General features: G+C 29.3%; 2 protein-coding genes across 3 annotated transcripts in view; one reads left to right on the forward strand and one right to left on the reverse strand.

The window, feature by feature from the left end:
• The window catches only part of LOC113391486 (uncharacterized), a 32,359-nt gene extending 22,191 nt beyond the window's left edge, over positions 1-10,168 (reverse strand). For both annotated transcript variants that reach the window (XM_064218419.1, XM_026627463.2), the window contains exons 1-2: positions 9,887-10,168; positions 8,710-8,852 (exon numbers count right to left, since the gene is read on the reverse strand). In XM_064218419.1, the coding sequence (XP_064074489.1) occupies positions 8,710-8,852; positions 9,887-9,978 (235 nt within the window). In that variant the 5' untranslated portion in view covers positions 9,979-10,168. The remainder of the gene's footprint in view (positions 1-8,709; positions 8,853-9,886) is intronic.
• Positions 10,169-10,390: 222 nt separating this feature from the next.
• LOC113391489 (large ribosomal subunit protein eL28) lies at positions 10,391-10,929 on the forward strand. Its single transcript, XM_026627469.2, has one exon. It carries the CDS (start codon positions 10,473-10,475, stop codon positions 10,890-10,892), a length of 420 nt encoding a protein of 139 aa, XP_026483254.1. The 5' UTR covers positions 10,391-10,472; the 3' UTR covers positions 10,893-10,929.
• Positions 10,930-14,732: the final 3,803 nt, after the last annotated feature.

The raw sequence follows: 14,732 nt of genomic DNA on the forward strand, positions 1-14,732 counted from the left end.
TTGTATAATGATTTTAATGTAACCCTGTTACATAAAGTTATGTTTATTGTTCTAAAGACAATATATCATATAAATCTTTTGGGTGGAGGGTTCTAGGTTACCTTTTTAGACTAAACGGTCCAATTGCGTTGAGTTTTGACAAAACCTTACAAAACGTATATAAAAAATAGTTTAAAACTGTAAATATAATTCAAGTGTCAAATAGTAAAAAAGAGTTTTAAAAACCGACTTCAATAGCATAAACATATGTAGCAATATTATAGCAAAAATCGCGGTTGAAGAGTTACATTGTCTGTTTTACCTTTTTCGAAATAAACCTTTTTGGAACAAAATAAAAATTTTGCAAATCACTATTATCGTTATACGTTATCACTGTAATAAAAAATATATATAAACATCCAAATTGAGAAATTGAGAGGAGTAATCGTGAAATTTTTAAGAACGTATAAATGATGATTGTCTTATGTGAATGTACATGTATGTGTTCCAAGCATATTAACCTAGTTCTAATAAGCCGAATACGGATGTTGACCGTTTTGTTACGCGTATGACGTTTCCTGTCTCTCAGCTGAATCTAACGTTTTCAATGTCAACGTACCATATAAGGCAATCGCTGTTTTCTTTTTCTATAAATTATATGAACAAAAACTACTCTCAATGTTTAATCTCTATGTTATATATAAACCTTCTGTACGTATACATGTAACTGAACTCCTCTTAGACTTATGAATAAATTTCAATATTTTGTGTGTATTTGCGTGTGTCCAACGGAACGGGTTCCGTTTGGTTGATATACTTGATACTTGAGATTGGGCTCGGTAGGTGGAGCTACCGGGAAATAAATAAATTTCCTATTTCACCCGGACGAAGACGAAGAATATATATTTACTTATTTACCTTACTATTTTACTTACTTATTACTATTAGTAGTAATTAGTTACACGAACACATAGATATTTCTCTTTTTTTATAAATTATAAACATCTTACACGCAGCTAAAAAAATTGAACTGATTTTGATTGATCACCAACAAAATTTAAATCACTTAACAAAAAAAAAATACAATGTATTTGAGAAAAATACTACACGCATACAGGCTAACGTTTCCTTATAAAAACTTTTTCTAGCATCAGGGTATTTGGAATCGGTCGGACTTGACTATCGGGGAAAGGTAATGAGTGCCCTTAATGATATCTATGTTAAGGTACACGTCAATCAATCAGACAGGTTTAGTATTGAAAGTGAAAGCAGTAGGACAACGTCTGAATGCTAATCGAAGCGAAGGTATCAATCGATGCATACCCTATATCATAATTACAATATTATTATGGACTTGCTTATCAAAGCTGAATTGTATGAATTTGATAAACGTGACTGACATCCTTTGTCATTCATAACAAAGGATAACACTCTTATATTGTTTCTATTTAATATAACTACGCAGATTTAATGACCTAATGATAAATGGGTCACAACCGCCCTTAGACATTAGCTATGTTAGAAATATTAATCATCCCATACATCGCCAATGCACCGCCAACCTTTAGGAATTAAGATGTTATGTCCCTTGTGAGGTACAAATTACAGAATAGTTACTCTAGCTCACTTAACCAAACAGAGTATTGTTCTTTGACAGCTCGACATAAACTCGAACCGGTAATATGGTCCTGTGAGTGTGATTTCTGAGGTCTTATTTCACACTTCTCAAGTGCATTTAAATATGAGAGAATTTTATTAAGTTTACTCACAATGTTATCCTTCATCGCAGTGGACGAAATTAATTATAAGCGGAATTAATGACGCGATTACTATTGAAAGCCATAAGGGTTGTACATTGTGCCATCTAATTTTATACTCGGTCATAATACGTTTCATAAGAAATGTAACCATTTTTAATCTATAATGTAGCCCTGTTTGTCTATCTGTTGGTTTTTCACTTGAACTCCAAGGAAGGACATAAGCTTTTTATGCCTTACCGCTGAAGACCAACCCCTAAAACGAGAACGAAACCGCGGGCGACAACTTCAATTAATCTTTTAATTTATCATTCGGAAGATATTCAATGTTTTCATGCAGTTGTATTCTTAGTTTTAAATCCTATACATAAAGAATAAATATATAGATTCAGGTGTGTAATGAACAAGAAAACAAAAAGATGTTTGTATTACGATCACAATTATGAGTCAATCAACAGGTCCATTGTTTCAAGCCGTGAAAAATATATCTACATATATGATATCTTATTTGGTGGCTTTTGACTGTGTATATTATTAATATTATAATTACAAAGTTCAATTCTAATTCTACTAATAAATTATCACTATATCTTAATCGAATCGAGACTATCGTCGCCTTTGAGACGTTCTCTATTCTAAAACAACGATCCAGTTGCGATTCGATCGAATTTGGATTGAAATATAACCGGGGTCGTATCATCGCCAACATAAATAAGTAGAATTAGCCATCAGTTACGATTAAGCTGAGTTTTATTTTGCTGAGCAATACTCGAAGTTGGATCGTAATCGTAAATGAGAACGTATCATAACAGTTATACTTGTTAGTATTATTATTCGAACCCCTTATTCGAACTTGGATTTGTACATTAAATATTTTATATTAAGTGGTCATAATGAGGACATCATCATATTACTCATACAAAGAGGAATGTCATGTTTGTTTATTTTTCCCGGTTTAACTTAAAACCTACTAATACGATTGAAACGGTATTTTAGGCTACCATTACCTATATAACAAATAGTAACTTAATAAGAAAGAATGCGGCAAGGCAAATGGGTCACCTGATGGTAAGTGGTCAACATCGCCTATTGACATTGGCGCTGTAAGAAATATTAACAGATCATCGCCAATGCGACATCAGCTTTTTGGGAGCGGGTGGAACCTATCCAGACGGGTTTGCACAAAGCCCTAACAACAAGTATTGCTTGTTTAGTACCTAAAACAAATCATAAAATATACATACAAATGCAAGACACAAACAACCTTCGATTTTACAGTCCGATAATGCATCATAAAACAAGTTCTTATCTTAATAGCACAGGTGTAATATAATTATATTTATGACGCAGCAAATGTTACCCACATTGCAGATACGTCCAAAATTATTTAACGGTATCATATAATTGTAGCATTAAAACAATGCGTTCAATTCAATTTCTCACATACATTAATTGTACGATTGCGCATACAAAAGTATAAATTAAGATGAACATATTTTTTTCATAACGGTTGTATTTCGGACCGAATTCAACGAAAAGAGTTTTCTCCATTCGTCGAGATATTTTTAAACTGTTCTTTGATTACAATTGTTTTTTTTTTATGTGACGGCTGTACCCATATTAATCTGGTCAAGATCTGATATTGGAGTCTATGAAACTCTTCATCATCAAACTCTGTGCATATAAATAATACGAGCGAATTTGTCAAATGATTTCCACGATTATTAGCTTTAAGTTTATTTCTGTGTTATTGTTTTCGGTTACTGTTGTTATGTGTGAGTCACATCTTACGACTGATTTTTACACCGCTTCCACACAACCTATTGAGCTGAAATCTGGTATTCATTATAGGTGGATGGCAGTACAGTGACAGTAGGTACAGTATGCTTAATTATATTTCAAAATAACAGATTAATTAATAACTTTTTAAAAGTTTTATTTTTATATAATATTTTTATAAATTTACGGCTGCATTTATGTTCTCAGTACTAATGTGGTATTAAAACCAATGGCAGCCAGTTGAATGAACAGATGAGTAAGATAACCGGTAGGTACAGTCACAATTTATTTTACGGCACCAAAATAATTGTTAATATATACGGTACTCTACCCAAAATAAACTAAAGTTAAATTAATTAATTTACACTATATTGTCGAGAATGAAAATATGTTAACTATTATTTGTCTATTTCATATAAACATATATATAAAAGTGTTTTAGGATTTTAATTAATCATCACTAAATATTATAGTCATTCATTCTAACTCTCTGTTTATTGGATTCACTAGTGCAATTTAATTGTATCTACATAGACGAATCAAAGGTACTTCTAAGAGTCTACCTGAATAAAGTATTATGTTGATTTTGATTATAGTTGAATTCAGTAGAAAATAGGGAAGGAAGAGCAAGCTCGTTTATTTATCCACTCAACCCACACCGCGATTAACAATGCTTTTTATGCTATTGTGTTCCAGATTAATGTGTGAGTCAGTGTTATTATAAAAAAATACCCATTCACTTTCTAAAGCTGGCAGTGCATTGGCGATCTAAATCAATACTAATGATTAAGTGAAAGAGTTTGTAATCACTAAATCCATTAGTCCGTATTTGCGTCAGTCCATTTATTGTGACGTCACAGTAAAGACGTCTACAGGCTTGCCTACGAATGGCACAGAATAGGAATGCCTGGAGGAAGGTGGTGCGAAGTGTACAGGAGAGACACACGCATGGTGGTCACGACCCTCAGTAATGAGGAAACGACTAGGAAGAAGATTTATTGTGAAACTAGACTATATATTATATAACTAGCTGTGCCCGCGACTTCGTGCGCGTTTGAATTTAACAAAAAAGTTATTGTTGTAGCTAAGTCACTCCTTATTACATCAGCTATCTGCCAGTGAAAGTCCCATCAAAATTAGTCCAGCCGTTCCAGATATTAGCCGGAACAAACATACAGATATCCAAAATTGAAAGAAATGTTATTTTAGTATATGTACCGTGTATACATATATATGCATTTAGTATAAAGCGGTTATTTTAATATTTTATAATATTATACAGACAATCCAATTTTATTATATGTATAGATAACTTCACGCTACGACCGACGGGAGCAGTACTGTTTGAAGTGTGTGAAATTGCGCGCAGCAGCTAGTCATACTGGTATTACAAATGCGAAAGATTTGATAGAGAACCGCTGAACCGATCTGAATTAAATGTGAGACAAAAATACACTATAGACTGGAATATGAAGTAAACCCCCCCCCCCCTAATCTAAAAAATATTTTAATTTGAATATAACTTAATGGAAAGGCAATTTCTTTTTTGTTCTGTATTTGTTTGTTTTTCTATAACCTTATAAGATATGTCATTTTCGGTCATATTGTTTTATATGTAAGAATAATTTCATGCTGTAAGCTAGTCAACAAACTTCTTCCGGTCTTTACAAATGTTGTGAATTAATTGTGATTAACATCACTCACTATGTAACGCGTTTATAACTTATATTAAATTAATATTTTACGACTTTTCCTTCCGAGTTGTTAATTACTATATTAACGAATACAGTAATTCATCACTTACATGTTCAAACTAATACGTTTTAAATATAAAAAAGGGCCTTATTTGTCGTGCACTTTTGGATTTGCAATATTTATTTAAAACACTGTTCCGGATTATTACTTCTACCGAAGAACCGGCAAGCAATCAAATTAGTTGCTTTTTACATTAATCGTAATACATAATTGTTTAGTATATACAATATATTGTGCAACATATACAGCTTAGACGGTTATATCATTGAATAAAAAACAACCACCGGCCCGAAATTTTGATTCTACCGAGAAGAACCGGCTCGATTTGCTTTTTATTCATAAATGTTATATTTGAAAGAAGACGTCGAACATTTTAACTGGTATTATATATAGTATACTAATACCCCCAATTAAACGATATAAAGCGATAAATTCAGCCTCCGTCGAGTCATGGGATAGTACGTGTGACGTCATAAACCGGAACATCAAAAGTACCTCTATGTGTCTTGTATTCTCACAGGAAATATTTCTTATATTGGAAAATTGTCGTGCAACAGGTTGATTTCCTCGTTCACTTCCTACGTGGAATCTCATTGCTCCATAACGGTTGTAAAAATAACTTGGATATTTTTGCTAGCGTACCTTTACTATTTATAGTTTTTAGACCTTAAGATATTTAGAAAATATATTATTTGAAGGTTGTTAAATGACAACTATGCTGCAATAATAATGTATAATGTATGTATATGTAATTTTTAACAGATTTAAAAAAGAGGAAGTTTTCTCTAATTCTAGTTTTGATTGTACGGGCATAGTTCCGCCATATATAGACCGATTTTTTGCGAAATCTGAGGGATCTGATGATGACTTTCGGAAACAGACAGCGAAACTCTTCAATAAATGCCAGCAAACAAACCGCGACTGCTATTTATATTATTTCTGTATACTTTTTAAATCAGTTTATTTTTTATTCTTAAAAAATATCTATATTATCAAACATTTTAAAATTTTCAGAAAATACATATTTCTTTGTACAAAATATATGAAGCTGTAATATTTTATTTAAGAAATATTAATTAGTTAATTATTTCAATAATTCATGTAATTTATAAAAAAAACATATCATTCATTTATATCAGAGTCCATATTATATAGCACTTAGTGTCAAGCTTTACAATTATAATATTAATATACATAAAGAATTAAATTAACTTAAACTATAACACACCTCAGTTTTAGTAAAATCTTATGTCTATCATTCATATATGTATATGCCGATAGGAATGTTTTTAGAGATACATTAGCCTTATTAAGAAATTACCTTGGCATTGAACTGCTCCGTTCATTACGATTTATTAATAGGAATGACCACAACAGACATTAACGGTACAAACTACACAAGCCCTAATTTAAATTAACTTAATATTAATTTAATAAAAACGTTATGAGCGCTGTAACAAAATGAATAATATTGTAGTATAAGGAGTTTGATTTAAATAATTACTTTAAAAATCGTATTAATATATTTATCATGTAATGTTCGATATTAAGAATTAATTAATGAAGAATATCTTAGAATTTATTATTTCGGAACTTAAAGTTTTAAAATTTACCTATCGATGCGTAACGTAACATCCGGACATTGGAAATAATATTACGCACGAACGCAACTTGATAGTATCTTCATTCGTAATTTATTTAAATATTAACTTTTATTCGTATATAAAATTATAAGTGTCGAATACCACATAAAATAATTAATTACCTTTTTAATATAAAACGAAACGAAATAACAAGAGGTGGCTACATTTGTTAAATTTAATAAAGATACGTAGTATCTACCTATTTGCCTTATGTGTGTATGTTGTTTTCGTGTGATTATCACAATTATGTGTGTGTTGCTCTCTTTGGACAAAACACTGAACAGAATTCGATGAAATTTATACTTTTTGATGCCTAGCACCTGCCGACCAACATCTAAAAGCCGAATATATATATTACTGTATCGGTATCAGAAAATTAGTAATCTTTTTAAATATGCATATAAGTTACACATCTTGTCATTGTGTGTATGGTCTTCTTTGTTAAGATTCTATGACCCATGGCAAATGACATTCAATTATTTATTATGACATAATGATTGACAACAATTGAATTTATTGTTGTACTAGTATAAAAATAACACTGTAGTATTGTAATCTATACTAATATTCTAATGCGACAGTAACTGTCTGTCTGTTATGTTTTCATGGCTTAAGCGCTGAATTTGATAGCAAGCTTGAATAATTAAGAAAGACATAGGTTACTTTTTTATATCCAAAACCTAATGCCACCCCCCGAACAGGAAACTAGTTAGTCATATTTTAAAGGCCAAAATCAAATTAATCTCAATAATATATTCCTATTGACTTTACGTATTGCAGTTTAAGCTCATCTAAGTAGGAACCAATCACTTTTAAAGACTAAATTAATTTAAAAAAAAAAGATAAAAATGTGTTTTTTTTAATGCCATTCTTCATTATTAGAATTCTATAAAAAAATATAACATCATCAAATTACTTATAGAAATGTAGAGATTATGTACTGTTAGTTATTAGTGATGACGCATATGTGTGTCTAAATTTTAGTGTGTGTGACACATCAATTATTATATCGCCAACAAAAATAAATATACTTGCTATGTTTTGTTTTAACGAGAGTTTGTGGCATTATGTTAATAAGCACAAAGGATAAAAAACCTACTATAAATGTGGTAAACGATTAATATTTCTTATACTGGCTATGTCTATGCTCTACAATCACTGTTACTATCACATAGTCTGTTAACCTATCTACCTTTCTATATTAAATAAATAAAAACAAATTAAAAGCTCAAAATTAGTTAATTGGAAATGAAATTATTTGATTTTGTAATAAATGTATACACATCTATATTGTATTCTGATATTTTATCTTTTTATGCAAATCTAATATGACCTACTTTATATATGAACATAAGTATATTTATGATAATGATTAATAAAACAATTATATATTAAATATATCGTACAATACAGTACAATCTCACCTGTCAGATATTATAATATTGGTTTAAAAATAATTATATAATTGACATTTAAAGCAATTTAATCAAGTTAATCTCAGTATAGCAAAAATTATATTATATTATTTTATTTGTCTAGTTTTGAAACCAAAAAAAAAAATATCAATTGGAAATAACTACAAAGTAATAATAAGTAACAACACAAATTAATATCAAATCATATTTTAGCTCCATTACTAATAATTTCGTATATCTCTGGTATAGTCAAAATATTGCTATCCTATTCTTTCAAACATTGAATTACTTATGACAGAAAGAAACCAATCTATTGATAATTATTCACCAATGTACAATGTTTAATTGTAAGACCATAAGTCTCTTATTCCAGATACTTACTTTTAAGAAGATTATCGAGTATTGCATAAAGTTCTCTTTCAGATTGGAGATATTCCTCATCCTCAATAATGGGCCAATCGCAGGACAAGTTGTATTCTACAATATCCACTTTATGACCAGAGTCTTCTGGATTTATATATAACCTGCAATCATATAAAGTTTTAAAAAAACTTATAATACAATTTTGGAGTTTGTACTATGAAACTTTTTTTTTATATTTGAAATAACATTCAATCCATATATAATAAAAAGTATTCATGTTTTGAAGTTGATGGAACAACTTCAAAACATGAATACTTTTTATTATTATATTCTGACTCATTTGACTTAAAACATGAATAAGTCAGTGTTATTAAAAGCACAGGAAACATTACACTATAATCTCATGGTTTAAGATATACTTAATACTGCTTAGTACCAATACATAGATAACCACTTCTCCCATACATAAAAGTCTTAAATGTAACAATTAAAGATATCACTTTTGTATATTCTTATATAATACAATGTATTATGTTACTTTAGTCCATTGAAAAAACATTAGGGTCGCATAAATTGAGTAAATACTTGTTACACACACTGAAAATATACAAATTTAGATTTAAATTAAATAGGTAGAACAATATAGACAGAAATTTGGGACTTAAAGCATTTTGTTTGTGATCTCATAAGATTGTAAAATAGTGGAAGAAAAGAAAGATATCAAGTCTGTATTAATACTTGTATATATTCTAATTAAACTATTTTTTTAGAAACAGAAGCAATTCATAAAATAATACATGCAGTACAAGCAATTTATCTTATCAATAACTTTGATAACACTTGGCAAAAATATAATTTAATTGTATGTATTAGTGACAAATAATAGATATTATGCATTAACTTTATGAAAAACATCACCTAAATACTAACACTCTGTATTTTTACATAACATTTTTATGTTTAAGGTACAATACTAAGTAATATATTTTATTCATATAATTCCCATAATAAATACCCTCAACAGATAAGTATTTGTAAAAACAAAATGCTTTAAAACAATTAATTTAAATACAAATTTGAACAGGTGCTGACTTGCCGAGTTAATGAATCTTGTTCGTAATACTGCACGAGTTTTTTGTTACAGTGGCTCAATATATGATGTAAAGGATAAAAATTTATTAAATTAAATACATACCATGTTTGATCATCTGAAAAATCCAGAGATTCCACGTCAATAAGATCAGAATCAATCATATCTTTGTTTATATTTTGATCAATCTGATTCATAATAACGACAAAATCGAGACATCAATTTGGCACTTTTCACAATTCACATATAATTTTTTATGCAAGAACTACATTTATTACATGAAATATTGTATATTTTATAAATAAAAAAGTATAATAATTATAAGAACCTACACGAAATTGTACCAGACAAGTTTAGTTTGGAATTTGACATATCACCATAAGTGCCAAAAATGACGAAACAACGGTAAATTCCATAGATATTTATTTCTAGCCACTAACAACCTTTTTTGATTAATTTAATACATAATTTTTTTTATTGATAAAATTCGACATAAATTTTAGGAGTTTTAACAGGTCACAATTTTTAACTAAAATTATTATAGATTCACTACTCACTTTTTTGTCTATGAAATATGAGTATGATAAGTATATTTTCAAATATTGCAACACTTGACTTCAAAAGTCTTTTTCTTTTGTCTACGGACACGTCGTGAGCACGTTGTTTGGTGGATTTCGTGCAAACTAATAAAATGTCGTCCCATCTAAATTGGATGATTATCAGGAACAACAACGCCTTCTTAGTAAAGAAGCGCAACATTAAGAAGCCCTTCAGCAAAGAGCCCAACAATGTGACTAACCTCAACGCCTACAGATACAATGGCTTGATCCACAAGAAGGCTCTCGGCGTGGTCGAGAATCCCAACAGGAAAGGTTTTACTGTTGTGTACAAAAAAGCTAAAGCTACGAACAAGCCATCAAAGAATTTGGTACGTCGCCAGTTCAAAGCCGGAGCCAGGAGATCCCTCCACAAGGTAAAGAGGTTGATCAGAGCCAACAACTACCGTACAGACTTGGCCAAAGCTACTCTTCGTCGTGCCTCAGCTATTCTCCGCTCTCAAAGGCCTATCAAAGCAAAGAAACCAGCAGCAGCCGCAGCAAAGATAGATTAACTTTGTATGTAAAGTGATAATTAAAGTATAAAAGTCATTTACTACTTTTATTTCTATGCATCCACTACTTTTTATTCAATTCATTCTATTTAATATCAAAATATATTATTTTAATATTGTTTTAATTGATAAATCAAATATAGGTATTTGGCAGAAATACAGGAAGAAAGAAAATTAATGAGTGAAATAAGAAACACATTTTTCTCATTTTATTTATTGAAAACAAAATGCAAGATATTTGATAAATATGTTATTGGATTTTGAGTTATTTATAAACTAATAAATTATGGTCTAAAAAATTAGCCTCAAAACATGATTTTTGAATATAATACTATGTCAGTACTCTAGTTTTTAAAAATATAACAGAACAAACTCGGTGAGGTTATTGTACTTTAAAAAACTTGAATTGACCATTTTTATTTATGTAAATATAATTGATCAGGATTACAATATTGTGATCAATAAATTGGTGAAATTTAATGACTATTACATCAAACTAATACATTTCATAAAAAGTTTATATTAAGCAATGGTACTGGTGTAGTTTTTGCCATATACAATCTCTATAACTAATTTAACAGGACTAAAAGTAATGTCATCTTTTTTTATGTCCAAATAAATTGGCCTCATCTTAAGATTTAGCACTTATTCCAAAGTTCCATTTAAGGTTCCCTTTATAATCATTAGTGTGCTATTTTCAGATTTGAACCCAGAATTTTCATTTAAGATCTATATGTTACATCCTATTGGGACATTTCAGCACATATCATATAGTCCTGCCATATTAGTCAATAGATTAGGTACAACATTTCAAATGTTGTATTTGAAATGTAATAATTGAATAGAAATTGTATAAAAGACTACAAGCTAAACTATGATTATATTATGTTATATCCAAAACTGATAATAGCTTTTAAATCTACATTAATATTTGAAATACTTCGTACTATATTTATTTATTATTTATATTAATAACCCTTTATTTTAAATTACATGTGTGACATAAAAATTAGATGATATTCATTTTATAAATTCCATTGAAATGTGGAGGATATAGTCAATTTACATATTTTATTTTATTTAAAATGCAAAATATAGCTATATAAATAAAATGCAATGACTAAGAGGAAATATGAGAATATCATTATTAAATCAGATAAAAATCCCAAGTTCAATGTGATGTGGAACAATAAACAATTCCTGATAGATTTTGAAGTGTCTTCATTTAAAATAATGTCTATAGTAATATTTAAGACTCACTGCTCTCAATATAATCAAATATATGTAGCATGTATTAGTCTTAGTTGGTATTTTTAAAGTTTTAATTTAACATTGCTTTTAATGGTATCTACATAATATGTTATGTAAGTAAGAATACTTTTTTTTTTTTTTCACTAATTCTTATTTCTCGATAATACAACGATATAAGCGTGGAGTATCGATATGTGCGGCAAAGTGCATTATATGCGCCGTCCCGCTTTTTCATTATCCACTTTGAGAGCATTAAGTCTAGAATACTATATATCTACTACCTTAAATGTACCTAAAGGCATATTTCTAATTGAATAATTCTACCATTGTAAGGTGTAAAGCATATCTAGGAGTAAGCATATACAAAATGCTTCAGGTACAAAATATAGTAGACGTGAAAATGAAAGGCACAAACATTTAACCTATTTCTTATCAAAGGCACAGTACACCAAATTTTTAATATCTTAATATATATGTGTATACAAATTACTTCAAAAATATTAATAAGCTGTTAAAAATGAATATTAACATAATATAAGCCTCGTTTATAAAAAACAAACAATTATTTTAAGATCAAAATTTAATTGTAATCCTTCGTGTAGTTGAGATTGGCTCAACTTTCTACTATTTTATTTCAAAAATATATTTCCAATACTTCAGCTCATACAGGATAAGTCATTATTTATATAAACATGGTTATATATCATAAACACAATAAAACTTATAGTACTAATTTTAAATGAATACAGAGTCAAAAGACAGAAGTGAGTTCATACATAGTTTTGAAAAACAATAGAAATAATATTAAATTGAATAATTTAAAAAGTTTGTGCTAACATCAAAAACAGTACCATTAATACACGTACATAAACACTAGAAGCTCGTGGAAACGCTTTTATTCTAAGTCAATTATTTATATTACAGTTCATTTTATATTTTCTTTTAAGCTACCTACACATATCCTACCATAGGCACACATCAATTTGTCTACTCTTACAGTTTACTATAGTACAAAAAGAAATATGTATAAATCGAAATTCGGATTGCATTTATATTCAGTTACGTTATAATACTGAAACAATATCTTTTTTTTTATCTTTTTACCAATCTAGGCTCGACCCAAAAATAGAAAAAAGAAATAAAATTTAATAATAATATAAAAAATTGTGCAGTACCAGACAAATTTTCAACTGAATCATATTCCCCAATGTCCTAGCTCCTGTAATAAGATTGTGCGTAAAAGTAATTGCTGCGTTTCTAGCGCAGGCGAAATATTTACAGACACAATTATCGTATATCGTAAAAACGAAATAATAGATTGCATAATTTAACAAGCCTCAATAGCATAATGAAGTATCCTAACTAATATTATAAATGCGTAAGTAAGTTTGTTTGTTACGCCTTCACGTCTTAACTACTCAACCGATCATCGTAAAGTCTGAGGTATAGAGAACATCTATGACCACAATATATTAGACGACGCAAACCCCCTAACCACGGGCGGAATTTCGTAAAGGTATATTAACGATGGTTTGATTCTTCCCTCTTTGGGATAGTGTCTTTCCAACTCTTAACAAAAATTTAACACCTAAGTACGAAATATCCCCGTCAGAAACTTTGCTCTCAAATCCTACCTTGAAATTTTAATTTTACTCCCTTTTCCGTCAAACGGTTAAATAAAAAAAATCCCCTATATGTTTTATAACTTACAACCTAAACGTCAAAATTGATGAGTTATCGTTGAACCATAGAGTTGACGTGTCAAAGATACTTGTACATTATTTAAGTAACCGTAGAGAATAAAATTTGTATGATTTAAAAGATAGTGTGCTCGAAAAATCCGGTCGAATTACATTGAAACAAAATTGAGCTTTTGTCAACCATACTATTTTGTCACTATGAACAGTATTAAGAATGCAATCCAGAATTAATCAGTATTTCAAGTGTGTTGAAAATGAGCTTTTATTAAACTATATACCATATTGGAGCCCTATTACATGTATTCAAAAAAGGATTACTAACGGATACAAACGTTTACTGATGTTTACAATTTAGTGATCCGGTGCAAAAAGGGCCTAAGTACGGTAATAAGTACTTGGGTAAAATAAATTCTGCCATTAGTCGAAACATTAAAAAAAAAATTGTGATAAAACGACATAAGCTTCAAATCACTGATAGCAACATTATTATACAAAAATAAATGTTATATAAAACAGCCAACAGCTATTAATTGTTCCTATTCTGATTATCAAAAGTAAGGGTTATTGATATTAATAAGTCCTTTTAACACCAGGTCACAGATTTTTCATATTGAATCACAACTTTCTGTCATTCTTTTACTCTACTATTCGTTAATCATAGTCCATAATTAACAAGCCAACGGTATTTTGTAAACAACACTTCATAGACAATTCTAATATCCGAATCTTTCCTTGAATAAAGTAACCGGGCATTTACGTATAAGTAGTATTTCTTTAAGGCAGTGAAAACGAATGTAATGTTATTGTCGAAATAGTGAAGAAATACTTATTGCCATTACTAATACTGAATTGGTCAAAATGGCTAAATTATTGTGCAGTATTTTTAATA

The sequence above is a fragment of the Vanessa tameamea genome, chromosome 22, assembly GCF_037043105.1.
Source record: "Vanessa tameamea isolate UH-Manoa-2023 chromosome 22, ilVanTame1 primary haplotype, whole genome shotgun sequence".
Lineage (NCBI taxonomy): Eukaryota > Metazoa > Arthropoda > Insecta > Lepidoptera > Nymphalidae > Vanessa > Vanessa tameamea.